This window comes from Thermochaetoides thermophila (assembly GCF_000221225.1).
Source record: "Thermochaetoides thermophila DSM 1495 unplaced genomic scaffold scf7180000011816, whole genome shotgun sequence".
Classification (NCBI taxonomy): domain Eukaryota; kingdom Fungi; phylum Ascomycota; class Sordariomycetes; order Sordariales; family Chaetomiaceae; genus Thermochaetoides; species Thermochaetoides thermophila.
Genome location: NW_006383032.1, coordinates 4012220 through 4027760, shown reverse-complemented (window position 1 = coordinate 4027760; position 15541 = coordinate 4012220). Strand labels below are relative to the sequence as shown.

The 15541-nt window shown below is 50.4% G+C and overlaps 4 protein-coding genes across 4 annotated transcripts; 2 read left to right on the top strand and 2 right to left on the bottom strand.

The window, feature by feature from the left end:
• Positions 1-3200: 3200 nt before the first annotated feature.
• Positions 3201-4210, bottom strand: CTHT_0031880 (uncharacterized protein; the record flags this gene model as incomplete). Its single annotated transcript, XM_006693566.1, has 2 exons — positions 3201-3210; positions 3267-4210. 2 exons carry the CDS (start codon positions 4208-4210, stop codon positions 3201-3203), a joined length of 954 nt encoding a protein of 317 aa, XP_006693629.1.
• A 1546-nt stretch (positions 4211-5756) lies between these two features.
• On the top strand, positions 5757-7367 carry CTHT_0031870 (uncharacterized protein; the record flags this gene model as incomplete). The annotated part of the gene is made up of 1 exon (XM_006693565.1): positions 5757-7367. The coding sequence occupies one exon, from the start codon at positions 5757-5759 to the stop codon at positions 7365-7367; it is 1611 nt and encodes a 536-aa protein (XP_006693628.1).
• Positions 7368-9268: 1901 nt separating this feature from the next.
• On the bottom strand, positions 9269-10061 carry CTHT_0031860 (uncharacterized protein; the record flags this gene model as incomplete). The annotated part of the gene is made up of 2 exons (XM_006693564.1): positions 9269-9662; positions 10018-10061. 2 exons carry the CDS (start codon positions 10059-10061, stop codon positions 9269-9271), a joined length of 438 nt encoding a protein of 145 aa, XP_006693627.1.
• A 2740-nt stretch (positions 10062-12801) lies between these two features.
• On the top strand, positions 12802-15297 carry CTHT_0031850 (hydrolase-like protein; the record flags this gene model as incomplete). Its single annotated transcript, XM_006693563.1, has 1 exon — positions 12802-15297. One exon carries the CDS (start codon positions 12802-12804, stop codon positions 15295-15297), a length of 2496 nt encoding a protein of 831 aa, XP_006693626.1.
• Positions 15298-15541: the final 244 nt, after the last annotated feature.

Below are 15541 nucleotides of genomic sequence, written 5' to 3'. Positions count from 1 at the left end.
GCATATTGGCGGTGCTGGAGTGTCCTTTGGGACTACGTGGAGGGGGTTGTCGGGCGCTGAGAAGACTCTGTTGGGGGGTGTGACGCTCTGGGGGGGCAGGCTGTTTTATCGCGTACTCAGTCGGGCGTTGAAAAGAGAAGGTTGCAAAGATGATTCTAGGTATGAAGGGAGGAAAAGGAGGAGCGGAGTGACCTTGTTTGGGACGTGGAGTGTGGGAGGAGAGTTTTGGAATTGGGCTTGGTTGACCGAGTACGTGCCTGCGGTTATGTTCTCGAGCATCATCTCCCTACCAGTTACAACACCGTTCAGGCTGAATATTGGGGGAGGCGGTACGGTTGGCGTGCATTGGGGGATGAATTTAGCGAGGGTAGTGGCGGTTGGGTTGTTTAGTGCTGGTGTAATGTTGGAGGTGTTGGCAGATCAGCAGTTGGCGAAGTTTGAGGAGATGGGAGAGACGAAGGGGAAGATTTGTCGGGATGGGGTTTGGGATATTGTGCGCCATCCAAAGTAAGTTTGCTTTACCCGAATTGTTAGAGTTAGGTTACTGATTCTTGTCTGCAGTTACTTAGGAGAATGCTTTGTGCAGCTGTCATGGCCACTATTTCTTTATGCCAACGACATGCTTGCTCCTATCGCCCTTTTGGGGCCTTTTGCCAACCATATCTGGATAAGGTTTATTGGCGGCGTTAAGGCAACCGAAGAGTCACAAGCTAGGAGGTATGGTGCTGAGGATATTGCGAAGAAAGTTGAGTTCGATCGCTACCGCCGCGAAAGGAATGCTTTTTGGCCCGACCCCAGTCAGATCTACAATAAATGGAGCTGGATTATCGTTGGATGTGGAGTTGCCGGTGTCGTAGCTGATCAAGTCGTACTGAAACTGTTTTTAAGTTCTTGAATTCTCACAACTAGAGTATGTAAAAGGAGACATTGCAGTCAACAAAGTACCTAATGGATTGCTTTTAGAAATAGTCATCTTCAGTCCCACAAACTCAGGGGAGTCTACGGCTCAACGTTATCATAGATTTTCTCATATTTATCCCAAAAACTCCTCAGCTCCCTCAAACTCGTAGTCTAGAATGATGTCATTCCATTGTCAGACACAACGCCGCCATTTTCAGCAATATGTAGCAGCATGCTGCTGGCAATTTTGGCTGAGAACAAGGCTCTTGTTTCCTCGTCGAAACGGAGCATTGATGGGTGTTCGACTGGGAGCATCCTCGAAGTGTTTATTTGCATGCCTTCAACTTATTAAGGCCCAGAATATTGATATCAATTTCTTGCCTGTTGCACATAATACGCATTAGAGAGATATGGAATAACTAAGACAGCCAGTAGCTAGTGGGCTCAATGACTTACCAAGAACCTTCACGCCGAGGTTGACAAGATCCTATAGAGACAGAGTAGCACCGTTAATTTTACTAATACGATGCCATCTCCCTCATACTCGACGGCTCTCATGGCGATATTTACAATTTCATTAACCTATGTGTATTTTGACCTGTGATGGAGACCAACAGCGACAGTGACTGTGGCTTTGTCGAAGTCAACGAAGACTGATGGAGAGGGCTCGATGGGCTTGATTGGTTTTGCTGTTGCAAGCGAGGAGATTGAGGAACCATCCCGGCTGGAAGAGGCAATATTCAATGACCTGATAGAATCCAGTAAGCAAGTAGAGTGGCCACAAGAAAGTGACACCTTTTTGTCTGTTTGACTTCTCCAAGTACTTACGGACAGCAAATCCATTATAATGGTCCATATATAACTGATGTTCGACCTGTTAAGCATACATCAGGATGTAGCATTGCAGAGACAAGCCGGCATACTTGAAAAGACTTACACTACCCGCTTGCTGGGAGCAAACTGTTTGACTCCAGCATTGACAGACTCATCAATCAGAGCCGTTTGGCTGACGTTGTCTGGGTCACGATGAACGATAGTGAAGGATAACACTGTACGGACACCTCAAAGAGCTTGTGCTAGGTAGTTTTTATCCTGAAAATCCACTTTGAGCCATGTTGTGCCCTCTATAACTTCACCAGATGCAGCATCCTGGAAATTGTCAGCATGGGTTCACTGTTGAGCTCGAAAGCATTAAGACATACCTTGCGGGAAAGATCAAGCTTTCATGCTTTCCTGTTGCGAAGAGCTCATTGGTCACTTCACTGGCAAATTCTGTTTGCCACAATCTGTTAGACTTTGACTAAGAGGCCAGGGAAGACTGTAATGAAAGACCGTGTCGACTTCCGTGCTGGCCTAGCAATAGTGATTACGACCATGATATTCAAGTTATTAACGCTGTGAAACCCTCTCCAAGATTTATCACCCGCCAAACATCTCGGGCTTCCCACGTGAACCTTTTGCAAATGAGAAAAGAAAAGATCGGGATACTTATAGACTCAATTCCTCCATGGTGTCTCCTTGCAATGTTGCAGAGGGATTGAGCCAGAGTGAGACAAGGTCTAACATTGGTCTATCACCTGACCACTAAAAATCACAGAAATGCTCCAACTGCTCTTGTTTCGTTCCTTTTCAGATATTCACAGCAATGCTGATGAATGATGCGTCAACAGCCGTTATGCTGAGAGCTGATCGAGCATTAAGATGTCATCGAAAAAAAGGGTTTGATACAGGGACATTGTGTGCCGGGATGGCGCAATTTGGACCCAGAAACAGCATTGGTCATCTGCACAAGAGATGCATCTTTTGCTTACAGTTGCATACCCACCGGCTTGATTTGAGATGCTCCCATACGGTCAAGATCGAAGCATAACTTCCACATGCGAGGGCCAGTTGGAGAGGGCAACACAGGGCGGTTACTGGGGTTGTTGACCGGTACGTACCGCAGCATGCCGAGACTCAACTAGTCAATGGGCGATCGTTACTTCCTGAAAATGGAAGTAATCCGAGAGGATGCACAGCCGGCTCCGTCGTATTGTCCCCCACTGTGATTGGCTACCTAAGTAAACACATGCGGTTGAGCGTATCCACAGCTTCTTCCAAGACGGTTTGTTTATCTTCAGTTGTCCTACTAACAGATCATATTATTTTGGCCCATTGCGGTTGGCTATAAAACACTAGCATCCCTTGTTGCCACTTTGGTTGGCATATCTTACCAATATGGCCCATTTCAGCACCAATCGTGGACCTTGAAGAGAAGTTTTACCCGTTTTCCGACCTTCCATCCGTCAATCGCTGAACATCTAATCTTGCCTATTTGGCAGAAGTAAGTAAATGCTCTCACAACCGAGTCCGCAACAATAGCTTACCAAACGTTGTACCCAAAGACGTGCGTCATGTCTACAAATCGAGTGTTCCGGCCTTTAGAGACCTCTTCAACGCCCTGGAACTCCTCATCGCTGAGCTCAGGAACATTGAAATTGCTCTCAATTCGGCTGGGTGTCGAACTCTTGGGCAGCACAACGTAGCCCCTGCGCACGCCCCAGCCCAGAAGCAGCTGGGCCAGCGTGTAACCACTGCGCTTGGCCAGTTCATTCAGCTCCTTGTTCTCCCGCAGAGTCTCCCCTGTTGTGGGGACCTGGTTCTGTGAGCCCAGAGGGGAGTAGGCCTCCGGCAGGATGTCATTCTTCTGGCAAAACTTGACCAATTCGGTGTTGGCGAAGAAGGGATGAATCTCAACTTGGTTGACAACTGGCTTCACACGCGCGAACTGGAGCAATTTTTGCAGCTTCGGGATCGTGAAGTTGGACACGCCAATTGCCCTCACCTTTCCACTCTCATAGAGCTCCTCCATTGCCCTCCATGTCGGCTCTGGGTTCTCGGTCAGCTCTTTCTTGAGCACATATTTCCCGTCCGGTCCAATCTTTGGTGTGTTATCTGGATTCTTCTCTGAAGCCATTGGCCAGTGCACCAGGAAAAGATCGAGATAGTCCACCCGCAACTTGCTGCACGAGTTCTCAAAGCTCCATTTGACATCCTCAGGCTGGTGCATGTGGTTCCACACCTTGGTGCAGATGAAGATATCCTCGCGCTTCAGGCTCGGGTTCTTGGCTAGGAAGTCATGAAGAGCATCGCCAACCTCATCCTCATTCTGATAGAACCACGCGCAGTCCAGGTGGCGGTATCCCACCTCCAGAGCCTTCAGCACTGCCTGGTAAGTCTCTCCCTTTGACCTCTCATTGGCAAAGGTGCCGAAGCCAATTGCCGGAATCTTGACACCGTTGTTGAGGGTAAACGTCTTGGAGGACGCCATGTTGACACGAACTGTATTTGGGAGATCCTCATCAGCAATCGTGCACACTATGACACGGACACCACGCCCAGCTGTTCCCGGACGAAATGAAGGACAAATGCTCATCAGCCATCTTCCTAAGGGATCCTGAACGCACGTTTTGCTGCTGTTCTGTGATGACTCCACAAGGAAGAGCGTCGAGGGGAACCCGGAGAAGTGAGCAGCAGTAGAAGTTTGAATCGAAACAAATTAATGCGATGCCAGACAGCAGTTTACACCGCAACCAAAGTATCAATGCCTCATATAAATCCTCGAATTTTCGTAAGACGAGCCGAAGACGCGCGGTAGCTTCGGTATCTTGTTTAAGGGGGAATCCTGGACTGCTTCTACCGTATGAAACGCGTTCCTGAAAACTTCGAAGCAGTAAAGACTTTCCGGTAACCAGGTTTCTTGGACTGCAGCTTAGTCATGGTTCCACATTATTACGTATCGAGATCCGTGCTCTTCAAACCTTTCACTCACACCATCAAGTGAGTGGGGGATTGCAGAAAAACAGCAGACACATCAGTCTACCTATCATCTACGACCGAAAAGTAAGCTGTGCTACCTCTCAACGCCTAAGTCGCCCTACTGGTGGGTCGGGTCGGGGCAGCAGTTTCTGCTTGCCCGAACTTTGTCTCCATGATCCCAAGCAACAATGTAAGGATCCTCGATCTTCAATCGTCGTACCCGAGTCATGTCGGAGATACCCTACCCGCGCTCCTCGCCCTCGGCTCCCGCTGCCCTGTGTCAAATCTGGGTGTGATCACGATTGGGGAGCTTCCTGTCTCTGCGGTCTCCGACCCGGCGGCCTTAGGATTTGACACGGCCGCACACAGACTTCTCATATGGCGAGAAACGTTTTACAACCCCATCTGTACCCACTTTCCGGTCCTTCACTTCGAAATGATGACTCCGCTCACCCAAGCTCCAGAGCTGATGGGAACGATGACATCATAGATCCAGCTCTCCTAGGATCCAACAGATGGTTTTTGCCGGCACTCGCGGTCGACGGCAGCGGAGCTTGCCGTCCCTGACCGTTGTACATCCCGTAAGATCTGCTTGCCAAGGCCATCCAACATGGTGCCGTCCTTGACATGAAACAATGGCGACATTCAAAGCATCGGATGACATGTGAAGGACTTGTTGAGGAGACGTCGACCGGTCGAAAACGGAGCAGTTTAGGTCCTAATCGGATTTTCAAGTGGGCTTCGTTCCCGTATTTCTCCATATTATTTCGTCATGACGGAGTATCTCTCGGTGGATGGGAAACTCCGCCTCGGCCTGTTGCTTCATGTACAGGATGGACCGTTGCTGAACTCCCGTCGCTCATTGCACGGCGAGATCCACGGCTAACGGGCACCTCTAACCGGCTCCCTGACGATCGCTGGAACAGATTGAGTTTCTCAAGGAGGATATAAGATCCCACTCTCCCGTGAACTTCAACTGGCTTTTAATCTCTGTGTTTCATTATCGTCCCTCATCTCTCGTTTTCTTTCGTACTTGTTTGAATATTGCATCTTACACAATGTCGAAGCCGGGCTTCAAGGACGTTGATTTCGGCAACAAGGCGTCGCAGAGTCAGATCAACACACCTTTCGACTCGCCTGAGAAAGTTTCGCATCCAAGAACCAAAGAGCGGCCCAAGGAGCTTCAACTTCAAAAGGCTAAAGAATGGCTGGATGCCCATGGATCTCAAAGAAGTCCCATGAGGGCTACTGGCTGGGGTGGACTAGAGGCCGCTCTGGCGGTCCCAGTCTCACCGGGCTCTCACAACACCATCGAAATCCCAGCATTACGGTCTCCGGATGCAGATACGACACAGTTCATGCACAATCTCTCCGCTAGCCCGTCTATGAAGGAGCGGAGGTTGTCACGGAACTCGTTTGGTGCCACTCTACCTATTCCCAAGTCCAAACGCCAGTCCAGGCTGAGCAGTCTCGCCTACCAAGAAGGCAGAGAGACGTTAAAGGCGGATAAGGGGGCAGGAGCGATGCCGAGCTATGCGACCCGCGAGATCTTGGTTTCACAAATCCAGGATATTAAGGCAGACAAGGTCAAGAAAGCCAAGAACATGGCATTCGTCTTTGACATTGATGGTGTCTTAGTCCACGGTGACCGCCTTATCCCTGAGGCCAAGCGTGCTCTCTCAATGCTAAATGGTGACAATGAACTTGGCATTAAGATCCCTCACATATTTCTCACAAACGGCTCTGGCAAGCTGGAGCTGGCACGCACACAACAGCTGTCTAAGATTCTTCAAAACCCCATCAGCACCGATCAGTTCATCCAGAGTCACACACCTATGCGAGCACTTGCTGAGTATTACAACACTGTCTTGGTCGTTGGCGGCGAAGGGAACCGCTGCCGCGAGGTAGCTGAGGAGTACGGCTTCAAGGAGATCATCGTGCCTAATGACATAGTCGTGTGGGACCCAACCATCGCCCCTTACCGTACCGTCAGTGAGGAAGACAAAGCTAAGGCTCGGCCCCTTGACTTTTCCAAGATCAACATTGAGGCCATCCTGGTCTTCTCGGACTCGCGCGACTACGCAACAGACATGCAAATCATCGTTGACCTGTTGCGGTCCGAAAACGGCCGTCTGGGCACCATGGCCAAGGACCCGGTCTCACAGCGCATCCCCATCTACTTCTCCCAGGGCGACCTTCTTTGCCCAACAGAGCATCCCTACCCTCGTATGAGCCAGGGCGCCTTCCGCATCGGTCTGGAAGCCATGTACAAGGCCCTGACCGGCGTCGAGTTGGAGCGTGTCGTGTACGGCAAGCCGGAGCTGGCCACGTACAAGTACGCTGACGAGGTCATTGCCTCGTGGATGGATATGCTGCATGGCGAGGAGCGCGTGCCGGATAACATCTACATGATTGGTGATAACCCGGCTTCGGACGTCATTGGTGGCAACATGTATGGCTGGAATACTTGCCTGGTGCGGACCGGTGTCTTCCAAGGAGGGGGGAACGACGAGGATAATCCGGCTAGCTTTGGCGTCTTTGCCAACGTGTGGGAAGCGGTCACCGCGGCTTGCCGGAAGGAGCTGGGTGATGACTTTATATTCAAGTGGGATGAGAAGCGGATTAACCCTGTGCTGAGCAGCGAAGCTGCGTCAGCTATCGAGGTGTAGTGGTCCATTTTGGTTCGGCATTTGAGATGGTTATTTCTTTTGGATTTTCTTGAACGCAAGAGAATATCTCGAACTAAATACTAGACCTAGACATAGGCACCGGTCTCATCTTACTTTTGATAAAGTTCATAGCATTCCTTAGAAATGGACATCGGTCTTTGGCTCGCCCTGGTGGTGGCAGACTTATTAAACTTAGTGTATATATTGCCAAGTGATTAAGGACATTTATTGAAGACGGGGCCGTGGGCAAGTAGGATATCCCTAAAGAATACTTGGCTCTTAGTGATTTGTCCTCCTCTATCCAATAATCGGCAGTTGACATTAAAACTAAGCGACCTCCTACTTTTGTTAACTTAGCTGCCGACGTTCGAAAACCGACTCATACCATAGAACTCTACATTTATCGCCTTGTTGACATTGTCAGGGTACAGATCTGGTCAGTATATCTCGAAAAATCAAATCACTAGCCGATTTTCACAACCCAAATGGCTCCTTCGAGCAGATTGACAACCTCTTAGCAAACAAACCAGAGGCCAAGTCAAACACGGGAATAACACAATCACGAGAGAATTCTCTATCCTCCCCCTGATTCTCCATTTCACCTCCCTAATTCGAGCTTTTTGGACCAGGCCCTTCGTGCGTAACCTCACAGTCTCCTACACAGCTGCCCAAAGGTCCTGGCAACCCATACCTCTTACACAACTAATCGGCTCATCCCCAAATTTCATCTGCATCAAAAACAACTACCTGACAACCCTCTCCACAAGCTCCCTCTCATCTGCCCTCAAAGCCAACGTCTCCCGCTCCCTGCACGATCCCAACTAATGCTCTGCCTTCACCGAACTCATTGCCGTCACGGACCCAGTTCACCCAGCCGATACACACAAGGATTTTCGTCGATAAGTCGGCGTTCCAGGCTGCCCTGATCGAATTTGTCGTAACTGATGAAGGAAATTGGTTGTTTAATGCGACCGACATGTCAGAGCTTGACAGGGACAAGGTGTGGGATCCTATCCCAACAGAAAAAAGGGCAACGAGAGAGGAGATCCCGAAGATGAGCAACTTGTATTTCGACCGGTTCAGTAACGTGAGTATGGTTGCCCCATGGTGAGAGTCATGATATCGATTTGGGCGGGGATACTGGCAAGGGAAAGGATGGATGGCGGGCAGTGGGTGATGGTGTAGCCGAGTACTATTGTTGTACTGTATAGAGGTAGTTGTGAATGAAGAGATGGGGTCGATGGATGTGTTTGTGGGTTTCACGGGCTGAATTGTATGTAGGGGCATGCAGCAATGCCGAATAGCTCTTTGTTTAGGGTTGAGAAGGGGAAGATCAAGTATTGTTATACTACGTCAGCTTGTGTTAACGGTTGTGGGTTAAACGAAGGGAGTATTTGGCCAATTTCATGTTTCAGGGGAAATTGAGAGAGGTGGTTAAAAACACAAAATAGGGTATAGTATCATTTAACAGCTACATGCCGTTTCCGTACTTGTACAATTGACTGGGAAAAGACCTGTGAACGCAAAGTCATGTTCCAAGTCGAGCCCCTGAACAGTTTGATTGCTTGTTCCAGCTTTAAACTCTTAGTGCTTATTCTCGGGCTTCCTCCCATACACAACGCGACGGATGTAAAAAGGCTGCAGATTCGGGTCGTGCATCTGGCGGCGCAGATGGGCACAGAAAACCTGGACTTCTTCCGGACTCCAGCCCATCACGAAGCTCCACATATGGAGGCAGTAACCTGTGGTATGTTAGTTGGCGTAGCTCTCTTAGAGGAGGCAGTTTGTGAAAGTATATTTGCCTTCAAGGTCAAGATCCAAAGCAGTCCGAATGCACAAGCCAATCTCCTTTAGACGTTCGTCCTTGGCCCAGGTGCCAACTGGAACAGGGTAATCCTTCACTACGACATCCACGAGCCAACTTTCTTCATCAGCCTCTCCTGGAGGTCTTCGTCAACAATCCTGAGAGTACGGCCTGTCTTCTTACCGCCCTCCTGGAAGACCTTGTTCCATTGGCCCATTGGGCTGTCCTCGGCAATTACACCTTTCTGCGTGCGCCAGTCGAACGAGGTCTCCTGGATTTTGAACCACGCACCCGGCTTCAGACAACGGTAAGCTTCCTGGTAGAACTTCTCCCAGTTGAGTATGTTTCCAGCCAAGGCACGCGCGTGGATGAGGTCGAAGCTCTCATCTGCCAACGTCCAGTGTTGGTTGGCGTCATCAATCTCGAATTTGACGTTTGGCGGTACCCGGGATGGCTGAATAGGAGTGATATCGGTGCCGATTACCTCGGTACTGGGATACTTGTCGCCAATATTACATCACTGGAAGATTTTGAGTCAGTGATGTTCGGTGAGAATAGATAGAAGAGCTAGCGACGTCTAAGACGCAAAAAGACCTACATTGGCCCGGATACCGGTGCCTGTTGCAACATCAAGGATTCGCTACTGGATTGTTAGCGCTTCCCTGGAAAATAAAGCGAGGACCGCCTGATACAGGGCCAATACGCCTGAGGGCTTTCTCCGATGGGCGACAAAAAGAACTGGTCCTCCAGCAAACGGGTGCTGGCGTGGTGACCGGAAATATCAGGCTTGGTCATCAGACGCCTGTCCAACATTGCCAACAGCAAGAGGTGTTGCATATTGCTTACACGATATCCATCGTCTCGATGTGTCGCTCATTGTTGGGTCCCATGACGCGGCCTCACCAACTTCATGATGATAGGTCCGGCGATGGAAGCTCCGGTACTGGAGGATACTGCTGGCAATTGAAGCGGGCTCACTGAGAGCCTCATTGTATGCCAACTTGGCATCATATTCGGCGGATGAAAGCTACAAACGGCTTATAAGCACACAAATTCAGGCCATTCATGGCTTTGTCTTGTGCCATGCCGATTGCCAGTGGGAGGCTGGAAGGATGCCATGCATGACAGTCTCAGCAGTTGGCGAAGCAGTCGATGTCGATGGGGCAGCGGACTCGCCCATTTTGGGCTTAGGGTTCCAGAAGGGATCATTGAAAACTCTTTGATGGTAGAACAGAACTTGGACGCAAGATGTCCCTGCAGATACACTGATGTTGGCATCGAATGATCCGCTTGGGTCTAGGATCCGTCCGACTCAGAAGAGGGAAGGATAGAAATGGGAGAAAAGCGCCAGCCACTCCGGGTCCCTTCGTTAATATCTTTCACTTCCTGTCCATAGTGGGGTCGTGTGTTGTCTGTTCCCCGCTGCTACCCCTTCCCTTCCATTCAGTTTTGGAATTCGCGTCACAGGTGCGTGGGCAGCCTTCTCTGGGAGTCACCAACTGATGTCGCAACATCTGCCCAAATTCCGGAGTTGGTCTCGTTCGATATGCCATCGTGGTGTTGCAGTAGCACCGTAGTGGTCGTCCCTTGTCAGCCTTCTCCATCCATGCTCCCTTGCCAGAGCAGGGATGTGGGAAGGGAACAGAAACGTTCAGTTGCATGACGGAGTGCATGTTTAGGTGTGTAGCAAGAGCCAATGGCTGCAGCCTCGCTGTATTTTGCAGAAATTATATAGCTGACGAGTGGGTAAACGGGAAAAGAACCGGAGCTGTTGGACGAGAGCTTCGTGAACAACGGCTAACGTTGCCCAAGCAGTGGGCTGAACTAAAGATCTTCATCTGCGTGGTACCCTGGTAGCTAAGTCCTAAGTGAAACCGCGCTTACCCAAGATATGGAATGCTGGTGGTCGGAACTTGAGTTTATCGACTAGATAACATTGAATAGTGTGTGGGTAATATACTAATAACAAGATATCGTGTATTGGTGATTAAGTGGGTGGCAACGTAACTTGAACAGTGAAAACCTCGCCTAAGCTTCTCTGAGCAACATACATTTGTAAATGTCGGCAAAGTCGTGGATTGATTTGGTGCTTCCCGTTGCCCCTCCGCGTTTATCGTCCCGAGCGCATATCGCGTGGTTGGCAAGGGCCACAAACAGGGGTCGTGGTTGGCCCTCCTCGCCCTCAAGCATTGTCTTCTGGAACACCGAAGAGACCCGCTGGTACCCTGTTCACTTCGATCAGACATCATCGGTCACATTAGTTCGGTAAGGGATTTGCTGCTGCAAAGCCACGGCACAGTACTTTCGGCCATACGTATATCACTCCGAAAGCTGCCATCAGAAGACCCTGCTTGTACGCACCAAGCAGTTCCATGACCGCGGCGCCGGAGATCAAGAGTTGGCTGACCCTGGTCCCCGGAGAAAGAAATGTCGTTTTTTGCAAAGATGATGCATTACTGGATGCGCCATAGTGACGGTAGCCGGGTTTACAGCAGAGGAGCAAATCTGGATAATCTTGGAAAAACGCGAGAACTTTCGAACAGCTGTGTTAACTGTTTCCAATGGCTTCAAGGGATTGTGGCAACGCTTGACTTTAACCAGAACATCAACAAGTATGCTGTCTGGGAAAAGATCGTCATTTTACAAGGTGGTGTACCTGTCCTCTTTGTACGCAGCACTTCCTTAACTCTGTAGCATACACAGTAAATGCAGTCCATGTCGGCATCGGTCATCTCAACAGATGTCGGCCAAAAGAGGGAGATTGACAGAAAGCAGATACGTAGATGTACGACAGACCTTAGTAAAAGTTCTACACCACAAAACCTTAACGCTGACTGGATTTCCGTTCAAGAAATGGCAGGTAGTGAAGGTAGTGGGCCTTGATGACAAGAATTCTTGGTTCTCCACAACCTCTGAATGCGGTCCCTGGTCCCTGCTTAGGTGTGATATCCAGATGTGCTGTTTGGATGAGATTTGATCCTATGGAATATCCTTCTGCTTGGCGTTGGAGTAGGTGGATGTGGATGGCACCTGTCTGTGGATTGTGGACGCGACGTCGCGCTGCCAAGATGGGAGCCAGCTCATCGCCGTTTGATCGTTCGATGCAGGGCGAGCCGGGGAAGAACGTTGCCGGTCCCGCTGTGGGGCATTTGTTTGCTTCTATTGGCCAAGACCCGTCGAAATGTGGATCCCCCTGAGCGAAAACAAAGAGTCCGCCAAGCCAATGAACCACACACTGAGGTCCACCTGACCAGAAAACGTCACAATGGCACAAACCCCATACATACAAGTACACTGGACGAAACCGCACTCCGCGTGGGACATCCTACCCCAGTCAACGAGTCAGCGCTAACTTGCCCATCGCTGCGCCGATCACCAATGCCAATCTTCGGTAAAGCGTATAATGTGCAGTTGTTGGACTGTCCCAGGTTGTCAAAACTGTAAAGTGGTCAGCTGGGAGCATAAGCTTTCTACCTACACTGTGTAATCCCTACATTAACCCGAATCGATCTTGGCCCTATCTTTTGTCTATAATCCACGACATTGCCATTCATCTAAACTCCTTAAAGCTCTGAACTACCCGTAGGCCTAATTGCTGCCGCTCGTCCAACTCCACATCTAGCTCCAACGATGGCTGACAGATACTCATTCCCCTGCAAACCAGAAGCAAATCCCAAAGCCATCGTCACAGGCGGCAGCAGTGACTCATACTACCGATTCACCGTCTTGACCGAGAGGCTCCTGCGCTTCGAGTGGTCCAAAGACGGCGGCTTCGAGGACCGTGTTTCTACATTTGCCCTGTTCAGATGGTTCGAGACGCCCCAGTACCAAATCGTAGACAAAAAAGACAGCCTGCAGATCATAACGGACTTCTTCCATCTTACCTACGATAAAAAGAAATTCTCATCTTCCGGACTCACCGTCAAGGTTGGCAATGATGTCTGGTCCTACGACGGCAACTGCTACGGCGATCTAGGCGGCACAACCAGGACCCTGGACGGAGCCTACGGCCGTGTCAAACTAGAGCCCGGAGTCCTCTCCCGCAAAGCCTATGCTGTCCTTGATGACAGCAAGTCCATGCTGTTCGAGAATGGGTGGATTGCTACTCGTGTCCCTGGCCGCATCGATGGCTACCTGTTCGCGTACCATGGCGACCACAAGGCCGCCATCAAAGACTTTTACCGTCTGTCTGGCAACCAGCCCATCCTGCCGCGCTGGACCCTGGGCAATTGGTGGTCTCGCTATCACGCATACAGCGCAGACGAGTACCTGGAGCTTATGGATCGCTTCAAAAGCGAGGGGATCCCACTTACTGTTGCCGTTATCGACATGGACTGGCACAAGGTAAATATTCCTCCACAGTACGGCTCCGGGTGGACCGGCTACAGCTGGAACCGCGAGCTCTTTCCCGACCCCAATGGCTTTCTCAGCGAGTTGCACAAGCGTAACTTGAAAGTAACCCTCAACGACCACCCGGCCGACGGCATTCGCTCATTTGAGGATCAGTATGAGCTTGTAGCCAAGGCCCTCGGCCACGACACCTCCAAGGGAGAGCCCATCCGCTTCGATTGTTGCGACCGTAAGTTTCTGGATGCCTATTTTGACGTCCTGAAGCTCAACCTTGAGAAGCAAGGCGTAGACTTTTGGTGGATTGACTGGCAGCAGGGCACGCGGTCCCGCATTCCTGGCGTCGATCCCTTGTGGGTGCTCAATCATTATCACTATCTGACCAGCCGCCGCAATATCAAAGTCCTAGAACAGCCCATCACCTTCTCGCGCTATGCTGGCCCGGGATCTCATCGTTACCCCATTGGGTTCTCCGGGGACACCCAGATTACCTGGGCCGGGTTGGAGTTCCAACCCGAATTCACAGCGACTGCCTCCAACATCGGATACGGTTGGTGGAGTCATGATATTGGCGGACATTGGGGAGGCGTACGCTCCAACCAACTGATGGTGCGCTGGGTCCAACTGGGCTGTTTCTCGCCCATTCTACGATTGCACTCAAGCAAGAACCTGTGGAACTCGAGAGAGCCATGGAAGTACGAAACGACAGCCCACCAGATCATCAAAAACTTCCTCATCCTACGCCATCGCCTGATCCCATATCTTTATACCATGAACATCCGTGCTAGCTACGAGGGTGAGCCGCTCATCCAGCCCATGTACTGGAATCACACCGACAACGAAGCATACACCGTCCCAACACAGTATTACTTCGGCACCAGCCTAATCGTAGTGCCCATCACCTCGCCCCAAAACGCCACTACCTTGTTAGGCAGCGTACGCGCCTGGCTCCCACGGGGCCGTTTCGTGGATATCTTCAACCCTCAACTCGTCTACGACGGAGATCGTTACATCCAACTCCATCGCGATCTCTCTCACATTCCCGTTCTCGCCAAAGAGGGCACCATCATTCCTCTGGACGGCAACCCAAAGCTCACCAACGGCGCCGCCCGTCCAACCGAAATCACTCTCTTGCTGGTCGTCGGCGCAGACGCTCACTTCGAGCTGGTTGAAGAACCAGATACTAGTGACCACGGTTCCAAAAACTCCCAGCCCCCTCTGTCCTCATTCTCTCGCACACCCCTCAATTGGAATCAGAAGTCTGGTATCCTCACCATCGGTCCGGAATGGAAAGGAACCGGGTGCTGGCGCCAGTGGACTGTCAAGTTAGTTGGGCATACAAACACCAATGTCCAGGCCCGGGTTCCCGGGTTCCGGGTTACCCAGGATGAGAATTCCACGACGATTTGCCTTGGAAATGTCCATCGGTGGAACCCGGACGGGTTTGAGATCTTTCTAGGTGAAGATTTGCAATTAGATGTCGTTGATGTGAAGGCCAGGGTGTTTGAGAGGATTCATAAAGCCGAGATGGAGTATGAAGCCAAAGATTCTGTGTGGGATGCTGTTAGTGACCGGTCAGGGGATAAAATCCAAAGACGGGTGGAGAGGTTGATGGGCACGAACGTATCTGCTGCGTTAAAGAACGCCGTCATGGAAGTTTGGGCTGCCGATGGAAGGTCAGAAGGAAGTGCTAAAGGCCATGAAGTGTGGGCAGACAGGACTTGCGAGCCAGATGATGATGAACTTGATGAAGTTTTGAAGGATTATATTATTGTCTAACTGTGGTCGATTCTATTGTAACGTCTGGTGGCTGTTGGCTTCAATAGAGTGCTAGAGTAGCGAAGTATGCTGTTTGTGCACAGCTCAACAACCCGTTTTAGCTGGTATAGGATCTTGCTAGTACTTTCTCACTAAGGTATGTTCCTCTGCACGTCAGATCTGTGTCCTCTCACGATTTTGTCCTGCCTTGAATGGACCCTCCAACAACCACTGACCAACAATGTCAATAACCTTATCCCTTTTG